At 44.1% G+C, this 18,580-nt stretch overlaps 3 protein-coding genes across 4 annotated transcripts in view; all 3 read right to left on the bottom strand.

Moving 5' to 3' along the window:
• Positions 1–18,580, bottom strand: part of LOC120814177 (uncharacterized) — a 351,528-nt gene that overhangs the window by 108,724 nt on the left and 224,224 nt on the right.
• On the bottom strand, positions 243–12,182 carry LOC120812995 (protein NLRC3-like). Of its 2 annotated transcripts, XM_078088658.1 has the most exons (9): positions 12,051–12,146; positions 7,870–7,957; positions 7,433–7,714; positions 7,111–7,146; positions 5,100–6,900; positions 4,831–5,004; positions 4,364–4,537; positions 1,584–1,630; positions 243–1,439 (listed from the first exon to the last, which is right to left on the bottom strand). In XM_078088658.1, exons 3-9 carry the CDS (start codon positions 7,707–7,709, stop codon positions 880–882), a joined length of 3,069 nt encoding a protein of 1,022 aa, XP_077944784.1. In that variant the 5' UTR covers positions 7,710–7,714; positions 7,870–7,957; positions 12,051–12,146; the 3' UTR covers positions 243–879. The 2 variants fall into 2 exon arrangements, with proteins under 2 accessions (XP_077944784.1, XP_077944783.1); XM_078088657.1 differs by lacking the exon at positions 7,870–7,957 and having other exon boundaries at positions 7,433–7,709; positions 12,051–12,182.
• On the bottom strand, positions 14,859–16,697 carry LOC144388288 (stonustoxin subunit alpha-like). The gene is made up of 2 exons (XM_078088706.1): positions 16,428–16,697; positions 14,859–16,283 (listed from the first exon to the last, which is right to left on the bottom strand). The coding sequence occupies exons 1-2, from the start codon at positions 16,549–16,551 to the stop codon at positions 15,688–15,690; spliced, it is 720 nt and encodes a 239-aa protein (XP_077944832.1). The 5' UTR covers positions 16,552–16,697; the 3' UTR covers positions 14,859–15,687.

The raw sequence follows: 18,580 nt of genomic DNA, 5'->3' as shown, positions 1-18,580 counted from the left end.
CGACTCTGCGTTAACGTTCATACGGTTAATAAACCAAGTTATTTATTACTTATTTGTTTGTTTATTACAAACTTTGTCAACCAGCTGTAACACAGATGTTTTCTCTGCTAGTGACAAAACAAGTAAATACATATAAATAATATGTAAATAGTACAGCATGTTTAAGAAGGATCATAGTATTTCACGTCAAAATAAACAATACAGCATGTTTATATTATGACGTGTTTAAAAATGTACAGTTGTTTCCAATAAAAGTCATTTATTAACATTAGAAACATACAATTATATTGCTGTTAAGCCAAAGTAATACGTGGACTAAATGTTGTACTATTATAGTGAATAAAAACACAAGTACTGATATTATCTGTCAGGATATTAAACTTTTTCTTCAGAAGTTTGAATTATTAAAAAAAGCTTTTTGTTTAAAACAAACCTGATTATGTGAAATTATTTCTTAGTTCACTGAACAGATTCTGAAAGATTAAGTTAAAATTGTCTTAAAAAAGAATTCGACATTTAAAGTGTTTCCCCTTGTTGTTATTAGCGTGAGTGGAAATGAAACACACACATAAGGACACATTTATCTCACATGGGGGCAGACGAGCATTTTATAAAACGTCTTCTTGAAGATATAAAGATGAAGATTAAAGCCTAATTAGGAGCCGATATCTAAACGATGATCTATTGATTCAAGGAGCACAGCAGCATTAAGCTGAGCTCCTTCACACGTCCATCTGAGTCCCAGAGAGCTGTGGACCCCCCAGAGTCCAGACCAGCTCAGGTACCCCTCACCTGCTCCACCTGCATCTACACCCACATGAACCACCATCAGCTGTGTGACAGAGAGGAAGGTTCTCCACCAGGAGGAGACTCTCCCTCCTACAGAGAACACAGAGACACTGAGGAACCAGACGACCAGAACAAGAACCCAAACCCAGGATAAAGAGGTTCAGTGAATGTGGTGCTGAAGGTGTGGAGGTGGATCAGTGTGTCAGAGGAGACTCTGTAGAAGGACAGAGAGCCAGCAGGACAGTCCACATACACTGCTACTCTACCAGAGGTGGAGGAGGAGGAGGAGGAGGAGGAGGAGGAGGAGGTGATGTGTGTTTCTGTCTTATTGTGACAGACAGAGTAACCTTTATCAGAGCAGCTCAGACTCCAGGACTGATCATTGTATCCAAACACACAGTCTAAACTGTTTCCTTTCCTCTTGATTCCTCTGTAACTCACTGATACATCAACGTCTCCTCTCCACTCGACCTCCCAGTAACAGCGACCAGTCAGACCAGTTCTACACAGCAGCTGATGCCAGGAGTCAAATCTGTCTGGATGATCAGGATGTGACTGACCCTCTATCACACATGTCACCTTCCTGTTGTTGTCAGACAGTTTGAGGTGTTTGTTTACTGTGTTTGTGTCGATTGTGAGTTCACAGGAATCTGATGAGAGAACAAGACACAAAACAGCTGCAGTTATTAATCATGTGTTCATCTACTGACACTTTGATGATGACATCACAGAGGTGAATGAGTGATGTCACAGTGTGAAGATGGTTGGATCTTCATGAATCAAAGCACACTTACACTTCCTCAGACCTGGTCTCAACCATCGGACTCCATCAGGCTCCACCCTGAAAGGAGGAGGGGCGTCAGAGCAGCACGGAGACATGGACATTACATCACTCTCACACACAGCTTTGTCCTTCATGTCCACATGGAGCACCTCTTCTTCTTCTACCACTACTTACAGACGACCACAGACTGTCAGTCAGGCGTCACACAGCGACGAGGTGCTGGAATATATTCATGGAATAAAGTAGATAAATGTGGAATAAATAATAAACGGACCTGTCGCTGTACTTTCACCAGATGGGAATTAAAATGTGAGAAATGACGTCGTGCTGCAGATGAAGCTTCATGGGACGTGTGCAAAGGAACATTAACATTAAACCGTTTAATAAGCAAATATTCACTAAATATAGAAATAAAGACCATTCAGTATTTACAATGTTTCACAATGAACAAACAACACAAACAAAGAGAAGAAACGCACTCGTTAGTTTATTGGATTCACTGTTTGGTTTTTCACTCATTCACTTCCGTCCCGTTCTTCACTTTTACTGTGATATTACAGAACGTCCCCATGTAAATACACTCAAGCATCTGCAAACGGGTCGGCGTGTGGATTCAAGCCAAAGGTGTGATCATTGAATGTACTGTAGTATTCAGTCAGGTCACAGGCTGCTGATCATAATAGTACTATTATAATATAGTACTTTGTGTTCTCAGCGTGTCGAGGTGCAGAGTTACTAACGATTGTCACGTCATCAGCTGTTGTGTCAACACGCCTCATATGGTTTACAGGAGTAATCACATGATGTAGAGACAATGTCTTCATTAGAGTCAAAGGGACACAAGGACTGTTCATTGATGTTCACCCTCCAACACTGATGGACATTCAAGTAAAGGTAAGAAATACAACCTTAATATCACTTGTGATCATTTCAGCATTGATACAGTTTGATATCAGCTTTGTCTTCATTTGGATTTGATCTCGATTCCAATTTAAAGAGCCGCTCTGATTTTAATGTGACCTTCTGAAAAGGTTGAATAGATTTGATCTCCAGTGGTGGAACTAGATTGTATTTAAATGTCAGATAAGTGGGTTATTATTGCTTTAGGCTTTGAGTTAAGGTCCATCGTCACTACTAGTTAAAGTTTGAATGGTATTCAACGTTTAAACATAAGATTGATTATTGATTATCATTGTGACTTTAGACTTTTACTTTCTTAACTTGAACTTCATTTTGCTTTTATGGATTTTCATTAGACGTTTATTTTAGTTTCCTCTTCTCTCTCCTGCGGCAGCGTTTACACCCTAAAAGTTTCATCTCAGCTTTGTGATTCTAACATTGAGTTGGATTGATTTTTAATTTGCTGAAAGCCGTAACTAGTTTGAGATGATCTGCGGTTTAGTTTGATTTGTACTGACGGCGTTCTGATCCGTGTTGTAGTTGTTATGTGACTCAGTGATTCATGTGATTCATGGAGGGAGATCTCCACAAACGACGGGAACAAAGTCGTGGAGGAAAATACGGGACAAATGTGTCCGTGATGAAAAGCAGCAGTGTGGATGCACGGGGCAATAAAGTCTATGATAAATAAATAAACCCACCAGCGACTTCCACACACAAAGACGTGACTCTCCAGGTCGTCTTCAACAAAACACGTTACTCCACCTGTTGTTCTGGAGGTGAATTGCTCTTCAACACACGCAAGACTTTACAACCAGGAAGTGAAACCAGTGCGTCGGCACGACGACGCAGAAGCAGAAACATGCGCCGGCCTTTATTCAGGCTTATTACACCGATAGAGTGGTGGAATGACGCGGATCAGCCAATCTGAACTCGACTTATGAATAAAAGAGGTAGAAACTTTACACGTGTACTGTCCCTGCTCTGGGTTATCACGTAGATATGGTTCTAGCCTCGTATTTCAATGTTTTAAGGCATTTATGAGGTTGTTTATGACATTTTTGAAGGCAAATCTGGTTGGAGGTCCAAAGGGTCTGACTGTGACACTGCTGTTCACATCCCGTCTCCTAGCAACAGTCAACACTGGTTTCCATCACCTGTAGTCTGGAGGTGAAGGTGTTACAGCTCAGGTGGGTCTGCAGCCACAGAGCACTGTGGTCCAGTCCTAAACAAACCTCTTTGGGCTCTGACACACCAGGTCCACCATCAGCGGTTGGTTCTTCACTGAGCGTCTGTGGCCGACTGTCACCTGTAGCTTCAACAAGTCCACTCTCATCATCCAGGGAACAGGCTCTCAGTGCAAAGCACCAAAAGCAGGTGAAGCTGAACTCCTTTAAAACACCAAACGTTCCTCCTGTGATGATCCATCAAGACGCTTTGAACAGATTGTTTCTGGCTGTTTGTCTCTTAATGATAATGTCTGGACTAAAGGACAAACACACACTGGAGGCAGATGACCAGCATCTAAACATCCAAGTGTTGTTTGTTAAGAGCCCACAAACCTGCAGCGTGACCACGTTGACTCATATCAACCCACCATGATGCCGTCAACGTGTCAGGAGACACTGTCCTCTCTTACAACAACAAGGCTCAAGAGAAACAAGCCTTTCATCACCTTCCTCCCTGTTCAGGCTCATCCTGGCTACTGTTCCTCACTACTTCTGTCTGTGTTGATGGTCTCATGTGGGACACAAACAGTTAGATGAGTCTCTGGTAGTTTGAGGTCAGCTTGGTGTGTCAGGGTCTTATTAACCAGGCTGACAGTGGGACAGAGAAAAGGTTTCCAGCTCCTCTACAGACTGATGGTCTGTGGCTGCAGCCTCTACATACCTGAGAGTCTCCAGTCTCCACTGAGGATCCTCCAGTCCAGCAGACAGCAGCTTCACTCCTGAGTCTCCTGGATGATTGTAGCTCAGGTCCAGCTCTCTCAGATGGGAGGGGTTGGAGCTCAGAGCTGAAGCCAGAGAAGCACAGCCTTCCTCTGTGATCAGACAGCCTGACAGCCTGCAGACACACAACACAACACACATGTCACATGATCTGAGGGAGCCGTGAGGACTAGAAGGTCACTGCAGGACTGAGATACTATCAGGTACAGAGGGGTCACATTAACATGGTTACTGACTGGTTTCCAGTCACAACTAAACACCCACTAATGTTCATCAACAATCTGACAATAATACTGAGAACATAAATAGATACATAAAATAAATGTTTGATGTAAATAATGCAAGCGGAAAGAATCTTACGAAAGTCAGGAATTTAACTAAATAAAAGACACCGTGTTGAATCCTGACCTGAGGGTCTCCAGGTCACAGTGTGGATTCTCCAGTCCAACACACAGCAGCTTCAGTCCTGAATCATGCAGGTTGTTGTTACTCAGGTCCAGCTCTCTCAGACTAGAGGACTGTGAGCTGAGAACTGAGGACAGAGCTTCACAGCTTCTCTCTGAGAGGTTACAGTCACTCAGTCTGAAGAAACAACAATGAAGAAAATATAAACAATAAGTAGAAAAGATGCCAGCATGTTTAGGTCATGATGTATGAATCTAACTCTCTGTACTTACAGAGCTTTGTTGGAGGCTTTGACCACTGGCAGCAGCCTCAGAAGAGCCTCCTCTGAAGCAGAGTATTTCTTCAGGTCAAACACCTCCAGATCTCCCTGTGATGACAGTAAGATGAAGACCAGAGCTGACCACTGAGCAGGAGAAAGTTTACCTGAGGAGAGACGTCCTGACCTAAGGAACTGTTGGATCTCCTCCACTAGAGAAACATCATTCAGTTCATTCAGACAGTGGAACAGATTGATCCTTTTCTCTGGAGACACATCCTCACTGATCTTCTCCTTGATGTACTGGACTGTCTCCTGATTAGTCTGTGAGCTACTTCCTGTCTGTGTCAGCAGACCTCTTAGAAGAGTCTGATTGGTCTCCAGGGAAAGACCCAGGAGGAAGCGGAGGAACAAGTCCAGGTGTCCATTAGAACTCTTTAAGGCCTCGTCCACAGCACTCTGGTAGAGACGCTTTGGTTCAGGATTGACTTTAAAGCGTTTAGACCGCCGGGAGGTTGTTTGTTCTCCTGACAGCAGATGGACACCAGAGCTGTAGAAGGTCAGATGGACATGAAGAGCAGCCAGAAACTCTTGAACACTCAGATGGACAAAGCAGAAGACCGTGTCCTGGTACAGTCCGCTCTCCTCTCTGAAGATCTGAGTGAACACTCCTGAGTACACTGAGGCTGCTCTGATATCGATGTCACACTCTGTCAGGTCGGATTCATGGAAGATCAGGTTGCCTTTCTGCAGCTGATCAAAGGCCAGTTTTCCCAGAGACTCGATCATCTTCCTGCTCTCTGGACTCCAGTGTGGATCCGTCTCAGCTCCTCCATCGTACTTGACCTTCTTCACTTTGGACTGAACCACCAGGAAGTGGATGTACATCTCAGTCAGGGTCTTGGGCAGCTCTCCTCCCTCTCTGGTCTTCAACACCTTCACCAGAACTCCAGCAGTGATCCAGCAGAAGACTGGGATGTGGCACATGATGTGGAGGCTTCGTGAGGTCTTGATGTGAAAGATGATCCTGCTGGCCTGCTCCTCATCTGTGAACCTCTTCCTGAAGTACTCCTCCTTCTGGGGGTTGGTGAACCCTCTGACCTCTGTCACCATGCCAACACACCCAGGAGGGATCTGATTGGCTGCTGCAGGTCGTGTGGTTATCCAGAGGCGAGCAGAGGGAAGCAGATTCCCCTTGATGAGGTTTGTGAGGAGCACATCCACTGAGGCCGACTCTGTGACATCAGTCAGGATCTCATTGTTGTGGAAGTCCAGAGTAAGTCGACACTCATCCAGACCGTCAAAGATGAACACAACCTGGAACTCTTCAAACCTGCAGATTCCTGCTGCTCTGGTTTCACTGAAGAAGTATTGAACAAGTTCCACCAAGCTGAACTTCTTCTCTCTCAGCACATTCAGCTCTCTGAAGGTGAATGGAAATGTGAACTGTATGTCCTGGTGGTCTTTGTCTTCAGCCCAGTCCAGAGTGAACTTCTGTGTTAAGACTGTTTTCCCAATGCCAGCCACTCCCTTAGTCATCACTGTTCTGATTGGTTCCTCTCCTCCAGCTGAGGCTTTGAAGAGGTCTTCTTGTCTGATGGTTGTTTCTGGTCCTGCTGGTTTCCAGGATGCTGTTTCAATCTGTCTGACCTCATGTTCTTGATTGACCTCGGCAGTCCCTCCCTCTGTGATGTAGAGCTCTGTGTAGATCTCATTCAGAAGGGTTGTCTTTCCTGCTTTAGCGATCCCCTCAGACATACGCTGGAACTTTTTCTTCAGGTTGGATTTGAGTTCACGTTGACAGTTGGTGATAATCACTGAATGAACAGAAAAAGACACAAACCAGATAGTGCTTTACATTAATGGTGTAATATTTCCCTTTGATTAAGTTATTGGTTGTATTTTTCTGCATTCCTATCTGAAGCTACACGAATATTGACTATGAGAACTTGACAATCGAGAACTATGACCAATGGAAATAATAGAACTGTGCAATAATTAGATGGTGGTACAAAAAGTCTCTTCACCTTGACCTCCATCTCCTCCCACAGGAATCGGTTCGCCTGAAACAAGATGTTTTCTGTGTTTACTTTGTGCATTTGTAGAGTGATAACAGCTGGTATATTTAGCCTGTGCTGAAATTAAAATCTACACTTAATAGTGGAATAGTTTCGCTTAATGAGTGAACACCAATTATGAGACTAAATTTATATTTTGGTTTTTAATCCCTAATCCAAGGGTGGTGCCCCGCTATTATTAACATTTGTTAAGGATGGTATTAACATTAACAATCTGTTGTATCTTTATTGTGCACATCTGATGTCTTTGATCCTCTTTTTAACAACTTACCCGTAGGGTTAAAGTTCATTTTGCATAATTTTTCGGCCAGATCGTTCATTTGAATCTCTTTCAAAACCTCCACGGCCACCTGAACAGAGTCTTTGCTGTAGCACTGCTCCATCAGGTCCACCGTGTCCATCCTGTCTTTGTTCTCCAGGTCACTGCGTGGGATTGATCGGTGGTCTTCTGGGCTTCGATGGTTCTCCAGGTGCCACTTGAACTCTTTGAAGTCCTCCTCCTTGAGCTCCTTTAAAATGATGAGGATGTCCTTCTTGACTTTCTCCATCTGTCCTTTATAAAGACACCCAAATAAACATCATTCACACAGAACAATTACTGCTCTGCATTTAAACAACAAACAGCAGCGTGTTTTAAAGATGGAGTTTTATTGGTTCATTGGTTTTGATACACAATAAAATAGAATTCTTCTCCCTCTTTCTAAGCACCTCTGATGAAGTCAGCGTCCTCTTTGTGGACACAAGTTGGATGAATCTGTGAATATTGGGGAAGTGTGAAGGTGGTTCACAGCTTCACCTGCAACAACAGAAATGCCGTGTTATTTGTATTCATCAAACAAACTCAATTCATAATCAAACTAATCATGAAGCAGGAAGTATATGGAGCCAAATCCAGGACAAAGCTTTTGATCTTTCGAAAAAGAGAATTGAAAAAAACTGTTTTCAAAATAAAATTAAGATGATTTAGTTCTTATAAAATATTTATTTTCATTATTTTCTATATGTATATATATATATATATATATATATATATATATATATTTAGGTTCTTTATATTAGTCAGTTGTAAATTTCATATTTCCCGATTCAACTGTTCAACCGGGGGCGTGGCATCAACCGAGAGGGGCGTGTCATCATGAGTGACAGCTTAACAAAGAAGGCTGAAAACTTTCCTCAACCGTGTTGCCTTCAGGAAGCGTAGGCACCAGTGTTAATTTTGGCAGCCAGTTTTGATTTAGTCTTAGTCTTTAGGCGAAAATGCATATTAGTTTTAGTCACATTTAGTCATTTTAATCCTCCTTAGTTTTAGTCGACGAAAACTAGACTAAAATGTAATTAGTTTTAGCCACATTTAATGTCCATATTAAACTCCTTTTCTTCCCTTCTCAGGCCCAGGGACCCTGTGTTGCGTCTACAGCTGCATAATAGTCTAGCTTGCAGTACTTGGTTGTCCATTGGATGTCCCTCCTAGGACAGGTCTATAGATGTCCCTCATATAGGACAGGTCTATAGACGTCCCTCCTATAGGACAGGCCTATAGATGTCCCTCCTATAGGACAGGTCTATAGATGTCCCTCATAGGACAGGCCTATAGATGTCCCTCCTAGGACAGGTCTATAGATGTCCCTAATAAGACAGGTCTATAGATGTCCCTCCTATAGGACAGGTCTATAGACGTCCCTCCTATAGGACAGGTCTATAGATGTCCCTCATAGGACAGGCCTATAGATGTCCCTCCTAGGACAGGCCTATAGATGTCCCTCATAGGACAGGTCTATAGACGTCCCTCATAGGACAGGTCTATAGATGTCCCTCCTAGGACAGGTCTATAGATGTCCCTCATAGGACAGGTCTATAGCAGGTCGGCAAACGTTTTGACTCGCGGCCACAATGGGTTGTAAAATGTGACGGAGGAAGAACAAATGGTGGAAGTGTTTGTGTGAGCTGATATAAATGACATGTAAAAAATCATTACATGAAAGCGTTGTATTTTAACAAATAGCAAAGCATTTATTTGCAAGGCAATTTCACAAATTGGCAAAGGTGTGACAAGTTAATGAGGACCAGGGACCTAAACGCAACACTTTGTTGTCTTTGTCTGTTTACTTGCAGTGCTTTTGACACTTCATGCTCCTTTATTGTTTCCACTGTCCCAACAAAAGAGACCTTAACGTCCTACAATCGGTGCAAGACATTATTTTCTTGGCTGCACCATAAAGCAGCCGTTCTAAACTGGACCCCCACTTTTCGTTCAAGTCTTTTCTTTCTCTTTGTCTCTTTGTCTCTTTGTTGGTTTCATGACCAGTTCTTGTCTCTTGTGTCCTGCGGGTTTTCCTCCACCTGCACTGCGCACTTCTATCAAAAGGATCCACCTGTCACGTGTGTGGCGCCTCTACGTTGCTTAGTAACGAGCGTACGGTGGCCGAGACGGTTTAACAGTCTTCTCACGATGTGGCGCGTGAACTACAGTAGAAATGCGTGAGGCTTCAGAACCTGCAATGACTTTATTACGTCAGACGCGTTTGTGACGGAGCGTCTCATCCAGCGAGGAAACGCTGCCTGCCGTCGCCAGAGAACAGAGCTGAAAGGTCCGACGGTCTTTAAACGCGTCTTCATGTTTCTGTGAAGCAGCGCGGCTTCAGCCTGCTAACAGGCAGCTAGCAGCCCGCTAACAGGCAGCTAACAGGCAGCTAACAGGCAGCTAACAGGCAGCTAACCAGAGACAGCCGAGCTAAACTAACGAAGCCACGTTCAAACCCGCCGCAGCGTAAAATAGAACCACCGCTGTGATGAGGGTTCGTGATGACGTCATCATGACGCGTTAATATCTGCGTACTTCGTCTGTCTGTCGTCTGTCAGCTGCGTGAGAATTTAGGGGGAAAAGTATCGTGACTTCGTCAACCACCAACATGTTCGTCTCGTTAACGAAAGTTAGAATAGATTTAGTCATAGTTTTTATTCTTTAAGATCGTTTTCGTCTCGTCTTACTCGTGTAAAAAAGTTAACGAAAATATTTAGTCTAGTTTTCGTCGACTAAAACTGAGGAGGATTAAAATGACTAAATGTGACAAAAACTAATATGCATTTTCGCCTAAAGACTAAGACTAAATCAGAAATAGCTGCAAAAATTAAACTGGTATACAACTAAATATGATGAATATCAAAGGACAGAGACACAAGCGTTCAATAGTCGTCTTCTGCCCCCTGGTGGTGGACATGTGAACACGTTTACTCTCCTTAAAGTGTCTCTGATCACTGAAGCAACACAACAACAACCACAACCCGTAGTATTAACTAGTACTACCTATAGTATTAAATGTGTTGTTACTATATTCCATCAAACGGAATACAGTATGAATGAGTATCTGTGGATGTAAATGTATTACATCACATCACAGCTCATTTAGACGTTTCTAAAGCGACTTACATTACATTTTTAACTCATGCTTCTTATATTGTTGCCCGGGAACAATAAAGGATCAGGGCCTCATTTATAAACGCTGCGTACGCACAAAAGAAGGCGTACGCCGCTCTCTGCGCAATAATTGGTGTTTATAAAAAGCAAACTGGAGGAGAAATGTGCGCTGCTTCACGCAGGCTCGGACCCACAAAAACGGGTGAAATGAACCGTCGCCAAACGCAAGAAACACGCAAACGTGTGTGAAAGTGTGTAAAACTAGACTGTGGTAAAAGAAATGCCAATACTGCCTCATAAAGAACACGAACACCCGTCTGATCTGCAGCGTAAAACAAACTAATACTAATTAACACATTTTCAAAAAGAAAAGTGAAATATGTTCTGCAATAATATCGGCATGTTGTTAAATTCATCCTCTGAACACAGCTGTTGCTCGTCAGATGCAATCAGACGGTAATAAAACGCCGTGATGACGTCACAATGCGTGATGACGTCACAATGCGTGATGACGTCACAATGCGTGATGACGTCACAATGCGTGATGACGTCACAATGCGTGATGGCGCTGATGGCTGATCTCGCGCTCGGATACAGTCTTGTATCGGATATTGTATTGGATACAGTCACAGCTCATCTATGCTGAGGCATCATAGAGGCCTGCATGAGAACAAGGAGAACAACCAAGGTGGACCAAATGAAATTACACTTGAACTATAAATGCACAGTAATAATGGGTGAAGCTGCTTAAAGGCCGGAATGCACCAACAACGTGTATTCAAGTCCCAACACCAGCACACGAAGATGCTGCAAAGAGGTGCAGCACTATCGGGTCACATGCAGTCCGACAGGAAGCACCTGTTCCCCTTTCTAAGAGCAACGTGTCCACACATAGAACTACGCCTCCCGCTCATATTATTAATACCTGGCAAACATCCTGATAAGAAGAACTCATGAACAACGGGAGATGATCCGAGAGCCCAGAGGGATGGACGTCCCTGTGCTCCAATGGGGCTCTCCGAGGGTTCTAAGCAGGAACCGCCTCCTTCTTGATAACCAATCAAAATGCTCCGCGAGACTAAACGATACGAGCGCACTTTGTATTAAGCGCCTTTCTTCGTGTTGTAGTTACACTGCAGGACAGAATACTGTCGTTACAAATAACCGTTGTCATATTGCTGTGATTTAAGTCTCCAGTCTCGTCCTTGTTTTGCTCGCAGTCTCTTGTGTCTCTCTGCAAACGCAGAAGCACAAACTAGGCCTCAAAATGTGCGCAGTTTCACTTCCGTTTTAAAGCTTCCGGATTTGGACAGAAAAGAACATTTCCTTTGTTGGTTTAAAACGAAAAGACAATAAAACGGTGGTATTTCCGCATTTACCGTCTATAAACGGTAAAACGTTCACGGCCCGTTAACACACTAAACACACACACACACTAAAAACACACTAAACACACACTGTGTATCATACTCACCGGATCTGAACACTTTAACATGTTAAAGTTGAACTCTGGTGACTTTACGCTCTCTCTCTCTCTCTCTCTCTCTCTCTCTCTCTCTCTCTCTCTCTCTCTCTCTCTCCGTCTTCTTCTTCTTCTTCTGCCTCGCTTCCTTTAGGGGAGGAGCCAGAAATGATGACGTCCGAAGCCGCCCGGCTGTACCACGTGACTGCTTCAGGAAGCGGTTCAGAATACCGCGTTCTGGTAAGAATCCAGGGGGGTAATAGAAGAGTCCAACAGTGCCTGGTGCAGCCCCATCGTCCTTGTGGCTAAGAAGGATGGATCTGTACGGTTCTGCGTGGACTATCGCAGGGTGAATGACGTGTCACGGTTCGATGCCTGCCCAATGCCCCGGGTCGACGAACTCCTGGACCGGCAAGGCACTGCACGTTTCTTCACGACACTGGATTTAACCAAGGGCTACTAGCAGATTCCTCTGTCGCCAGAGTCCAAGGAGGAAACGGCATTCTCCACCCCGTACGGTTTGTACCAATTTACCACACTTCCCTTCGGGCTGTTCGGGGCCCCGGCCACGTTTCAGCGTCTCATGGATCGGGTGCTGCGTCCGCACGCGGCATATGCTGCCGCTTACCTGGACGACGTGATTATCCACAGCACCACCTGGGCGGAGCATGTGCGGCAGGTGGGCGCGGTGCTGGAGGCGCTGGGACGGACGGGGCTCACCGCCAACCCGGGGAAGTGTGCGGTTGGACGGGTGGAGGTACGGTATTTGGGGTACCACTTGGGGGGCGGGCAGGTGCGCCCTCAGGTGGACAAGACGGCAGCTATCGCGGGCTGCCCGCGGCCCAAGACCAAAAAGAAGGTGAGGCGGTTCTTGGGGCTGGCGGGGTATTACAGGCGGTTCATCCCCGGCTTCGCGGACCTCACCAGCCCCTTGACCGACCTGACCCGGAAAGGTGCGTCAGATCCGGTCCAGTGGTCGGAGCAGTGCCAGCAGGTGTTTGAGAAGGTAAAACAGGCTCTCTGTGGGGAACCACTCCTTCATACTCCTAACTTCTCTCTCCCCTTTATTCTGCAGACCGACGCGTCAAACAGGGGGCCGCTTTGTCCCAGGAGGTGGGGGGGTGGACCGCCCCGTGGTGTACATCAGTAGGAAGCTGTCAGAGAGGGAGGCCAGGTACAGCACAGTAGAGAAGGTGTGCCCGGATCACTCGGTGGTATCTGGCTCTACAGCCTTTTCATTTCAAGGTGGTCCATAGGCCGGGGGCGCAGATGGTCGTGGCGGACTTCCTCTCCCGCCCTCTTGAGGGCGATGGCTCCCCGGCCTAAGTCGGGCGGTGGGGGTATGTGGTGGGGGGCGTGGTTTGGCTCGGCTGCAGGGGGGGACTGAGAAGGGAGTGGTTCAGGGAACGGTGCCGGGGGAGGCAATTGGCCTCAGCTGATGTTAATCAGTATTCTGCTGTTAAGTAGGAGAGAGCCGGCGACAGCGAGGGAGCGAGGCGAGGAGGCTGGAGCCGGTGTTGTTGTGTGTGTGTGTGAAAATATAAATAAAAACCATTTACAATGGACCACGACTGCCTCGTGCCCGTCAATCCAAGACCCCCCCAGATGACCAACCTGTTACATATAGTTTATATAGTTAAGAGTTTAGAGACAGAGATAGTTTGGAGAGTTTGAACATTTATTAACAATGTATAATTTATTATTTTACTGCAACAACACGGTAAAATAAGATCAACTCTAAAGTTTAAAGGAGGCTGAAAGAAGAAGCAACCAGTCGTTTTAATTTGCCGATAACCGTCAAATCGTTTACTTCAGTAAAAGTCAAATGACGTCTCACTAAACCGTACTGCTAGTATTTAAAAGTATTAATACATCAGTGACGTGTTTCATTCATATTCATCCTGCATTCATGTTGCACGTTAACTCCTTCATGTCCTTTTATTTAGCTTCATCTTCATCATTCTATTTGTGATGAACTGAAGGATGAAGTGATGTTTTTTCTGGGCAGGAAGATGAAAAACTAATCTGAGAAGAAACTAAAGCGTCACACGAATATAATAAAAGTCAAATATTTACCTCTGAGAGGTTCATTTGTAAATTAACGTCAAATATAAAATATAAAGTGCTGCAGTGAAGTACCTTGACTTTCCACTGGAGTGCAGTACTTGTACTTGTACACCAGATGTACTCTGTATTCTGTTTCTTTCAGCGCAGCAGGACAAGTTTTAAAATGAGCTTCAGCGCCGTCGTCATGGTTACGCTCTTTGTCCCCCAGAGACTCGTCCTGGAGTATAGAGTGGATTTTATTTTATTACCCTTTTCCTTTCTTTGTTGCAATGAGTTCATTTGGTTTCAGGAGACTGAATGTATATAATATAATAATAAAAAGATAATCCCGACTGCTGATGGAGAGAAATGTTTGTTAATATCTGACCGTTTACAGCAGAATGAGGACGTACTTTATTGGGATCATTTCTTTCAGGTACAATAACGACGTTATTAAGAGATTTAAAGTTAAAATCGTTCCTCTTTCTGTTTGATCTGATTTTTTGGGACCGTTGCTGCTGTCTGTGTTTTATTTTGGCGGTGCATTGAGAGACTCCATCACATTTAACACTTTCAATACTCAAGTTTCTTAGTAATAAACTCCAGCCTGTTATAAAATACGTGCTTGTTGTTTGTGTGTTGTTGTTGCCACGGTGACGCGGCCCAAAACACCACAAGGCGACTTCAGTAGGATATTTACTGCAGGATGAAACCTTCAAGTTGCACCTGAAGCACCGAGCTCAGTAGTTTGTGTTGTTTGGAGACGACTCTGCGTTAACGTTCATACGGTTAATAAACCAAGTTATTTATTACTTATTTGTTTGTTTATTACAAACTTTTCACTTCCTTTGTCAACCAGCTGTAACACAGATGTTTTCTCTGCTAGTGACAAAACAAGTAAATACATATAAATAATATGTAAATAGTACAGCATGTTTAAGAAGGATCATAGTATTTCATGTCAAAATAAACAATACAGCACGTTTATATTATGACGTGTTTAAAAATGTACAGTTGTTTCCAATAAAAGTCATTTATTAACATTAGAAACATACAATTATATTGCTGTTAAGCCAAAGTAATACGTGGACTAAATGTTGTACTATTATAGTGAATAAAAACACAAGTACTGATATTATCTGTCAGGATATTAAACTTTTTCTTCAGAAGTTTGAATCATTAAAAAAAGCTTTTTGTTTAAAACAAACCTGATTATGTGAAATTATTTCTTAGTTCACTGAACAGATTCTGAAAGATTAAGTTAAAATTGTCTTAAAAAAGAATTCGACATTTAAAGTGTTTCCCCTTGTTGTTATTAGCGTGAGTGGAAATGAAACACACACATAAGGACACATTTATCTCACATGGGGGCAGACGAGCATTTTATAAAACGTCTTCTTGAAGATATAAAGATGAAGATTAAAGCCTAATTAGGAGCCGATATCTAAACGATGATCTATTGATTCAAGGAGCACAGCAGCATTAAGCTGAGCTCCTTCACACGTCCACCTGAGTCCCAGAGAGCTGTGGACCCCCCAGAGTCCAGACCAGCTCAGGTACCCCTCACCTGCTCCACCTGCATCTACACCCACATGAACCACCATCAGCTGTGTGACAGAGAGGAAGGTTCTCCACCAGGAGGAGACTCTCCCTCCTCCAGAGGACACAGAGACACTGAGGAACCAGGGGACAAGAACATGAACCCAGGATAAAGAGGTTCAGTGAATGTGGTGCTGAAGGTGTGGAGGTGGATCAGTGTGTCAGAGGAGACTCTGTAGAAGGACAGAGAGCCAGCAGGACAGTCCACATACACTGCTACTCTACCAGAGGAGGAGGAGGAGGAGGAGGAGGAGGAGGTGGTGATGCGTGTTAATGTCTTATTGTGACGGACAGAGTAACCTGCATAAGAGCATTTCAGACTCCAGGACTGATCATTGTATCCAAACCAACTGTCTCTGTCTCCTTTCCTCTTGATTCCTCTGTAACTCACTGATACATGAACGTTTCCTCTCCACTCGACCTCCCAGTAACAGCGACCAGTCAGACCAGTTTTACACAGCAGCTGATGCCAGGAGTCAAATCTGTCTGGATGATCAGGATGTGACTGATCCTTCTTCACACGTGTCACCTTCCTGTTGTTGTCAGACAGTTTGAGTTGTTTGTTTACTGTGTTTTTGTCGATTGTGAGTTCACAGGAATCTGATGAGAGAACAAGACACAAAACAGCTGCAGTTATTAATCATGTGTTCATCTACTGACACGTTGATGATGACATCACAGAGGTGAATGAGTGATGTCACAGTGTGAAGATGGTTGAATCTTCATGAATCAAAGCACACTTACACCTCCTCACAGCTGGTCTGAACCATCGGACTCCATCAGGCTCCACCCTGAAAGGAGGAGGGGGGTCAGAGCAGCATGGAGACATGGACATTACATCACTCTCACACACAGCTTTGTCCTTCATGTCCACATGGAGCACCTCTTCTTCTTCTACCACTACTTACAGACGACCACAGACTGTCAGTCAGGCGTCACACAGCGACGAGGTGCTGGAATATATTCATGGAATAAAGTAGATAAATGTGGAATAAATAATAAACGGACCTGTCGCTGTACTTTCACCAGATGGGAATTAAAATGTGAGAAATGACGTCGTGCTGCAGATGAAGCTTCATGGGACGTGTGCAAAGGAACATTAACATTAAACCGTTTAATAAGCAAATATTCACTAAATATAGAAATAAAGACCATTCAGTATTTACAATGTTTCACAATGAACAAACAACACAAACAAAGAGAAGAAACGCACGCGTTAGTTTATTGGATTCACTGTTTGGTTTTTCACTCATTCACTTCCGTCCCGTTCTGCACTTTTACTGTGATATTACAGAACGTCCTCATGTAAATACACTCAAGCATCTGCAAACGGGTCGGCGTGTGGATTCAAGCCAACGGTGTGATCATTGAATGTACTGTAGTATTCAGTCAGGTCACAGGCTGCTGATCATAATAGTACTATTATAATATAGTACTTTGTGTTCTCAGCGTGTCGAGGTGCAGAGTTACTAACGATTGTCACGTCATCAGCTGTTGTGTCAACACGCCTCATATGGTTTACAGGAGTAATCACATGATGTAGAGACAATGTCTTCATTAGAGTCAAAGGGACACAAGGACTGTTCATTGATGTTCACCCTCCAACACTGATGGACATTCAAGTAAAGGTAAGAAATACAACTTTAATATCACTTGTGATCATTTCAGCATTGATACAGTTTGATATCAGCTTTGTCTTCATTTGGATTTGATCTCGATTCCAATTTAAAGAGCCGCTCTGATTTTAATGTGACCTTCTGAAAAGGTTGAATAGATTTGATCTCCAGTGGTGGAACTAGATTGTATTTAAATGTCAGATGAGTGGGTTATTATTGCTTTAGGCTTTGAGTTAAGGTCCATCGTCACTACTAGTTAAAGTTTGAATGGTATTCAACGTTTAAACATAAGATTGATTATTGATTATCGTTGTGACTTTAGACTTTTACTTTCTTAACTTGAACTTCATTTTGCTTTTATGGATTTTCATTAGACGTTTATTTTAGTTTCCTCTTCTCTCTCCTGCGGCAGCGTTTACACCCTAAAAGTTTCATCTCAGCTTTGTGATTCTAACATTGAGTTGGATTGATTTTTAATTTGCTGAAAGCCGTAACTAGTTTGAGATGATCTGCGGTTTAGTTTGATTTGTACTGACGGCGTTCTGATCCGTGTTGTAGTTGTTATGTGACTCAGTGGTTTGATGGACTGGTTCCCTTTCAGGTCCACTGCTTTACTTTCCATTGCTGAGTTCACTTTGTTGTTTGGTGTTTTGCAGGTTTCATTAGTTTGACTTTACATCATTAGTCGTCTCCTCACAGTCAGTGACAGAGTAGCTCCTAAAGGACAGGAGGACATCTCAGGGGGGTTTAGATGCACCAGGTTGCATCATGGTCGTGTTTACGACTCAGGACCTGCTGAGTAGCACCAGAGAGAAGATGGAGGAGCAGACGGAGGCCAAAGGAAGAGAAGCAGTGGACGGACGTGAGAGCACGATGAGGAAACAGCTGAAGACACTTGTGAACATCAAGACGTCTGCAGCAGTAAACAAAGGACAGAGACAGGAGACAGACAAGGCCCGATACCCCGTCCCCCAAAGGCCCCAGATCCAGCAGGTAGGAACCGTTCAGTGGGACATCAGCACCCAGCAGCAGAGGACGAGGGACAACCGAGGGAGGACAGCTGGACCTTAAATATGTGGACAGGAGGGACATTGGTGCAGAGAGTCGCAGGAGACACGCGACTAAACGCTCCTCCACGGCTGGAGGCTCCACCCACCTCCACCTCACCTCCACCTCACCTCCACCCACCTTACATCCCTCCACCTCACCTCCACCCACCTCCACCCACCTTACATCCCTCCACCTCACCTCCACCCACCTCCACCCACCTTACATCCCTCC

The sequence above is a fragment of the Gasterosteus aculeatus genome, chromosome 14 (assembly GCF_964276395.1).
Source record: "Gasterosteus aculeatus chromosome 14, fGasAcu3.hap1.1, whole genome shotgun sequence".
In the NCBI taxonomy this organism is placed as follows: Eukaryota; Metazoa; Chordata; class Actinopteri; order Perciformes; family Gasterosteidae; genus Gasterosteus; species Gasterosteus aculeatus.
The sequence above is the reverse complement of the archived record's forward strand: the minus strand, read 5'-3'. Positions and strand labels throughout refer to the sequence as shown.

What these genes read in the sequence shown, in the direction of transcription:
- LOC120812995 (XM_078088657.1), bottom strand. Translation starts at nt 12,071, where the DNA reads ATGTTAAAGTGTTCAGATCCG. An exon ending in GGGAGGAGATGGAGGTCAAG is followed by an intron (nt 6,901 to 7,110) that starts GTGAAGAGACTT and finishes CTGTTCATTCAG; the next exon opens with TGATTATCACCAACTGTCAA. An exon ending in TGTGACCTGGAGACCCTCAG is followed by an intron (nt 4,538 to 4,830) that starts GTCAGGATTCAA and finishes GTGTGTCTGCAG; the next exon opens with GCTGTCAGGCTGTCTGATCA.
- LOC144388288 (XM_078088706.1), bottom strand. Translation starts at nt 16,551, where the DNA reads ATGAAGGACAAAGCTGTGTGTGAGAGTGATGTAATGTCCATGTCTCCA. An exon ending in CAGACCAGCTGTGAGGAGGT is followed by an intron (nt 16,284 to 16,427) that starts GTAAGTGTGCTT and finishes TTCTCTCATCAG; the next exon opens with ATTCCTGTGAACTCACAATC.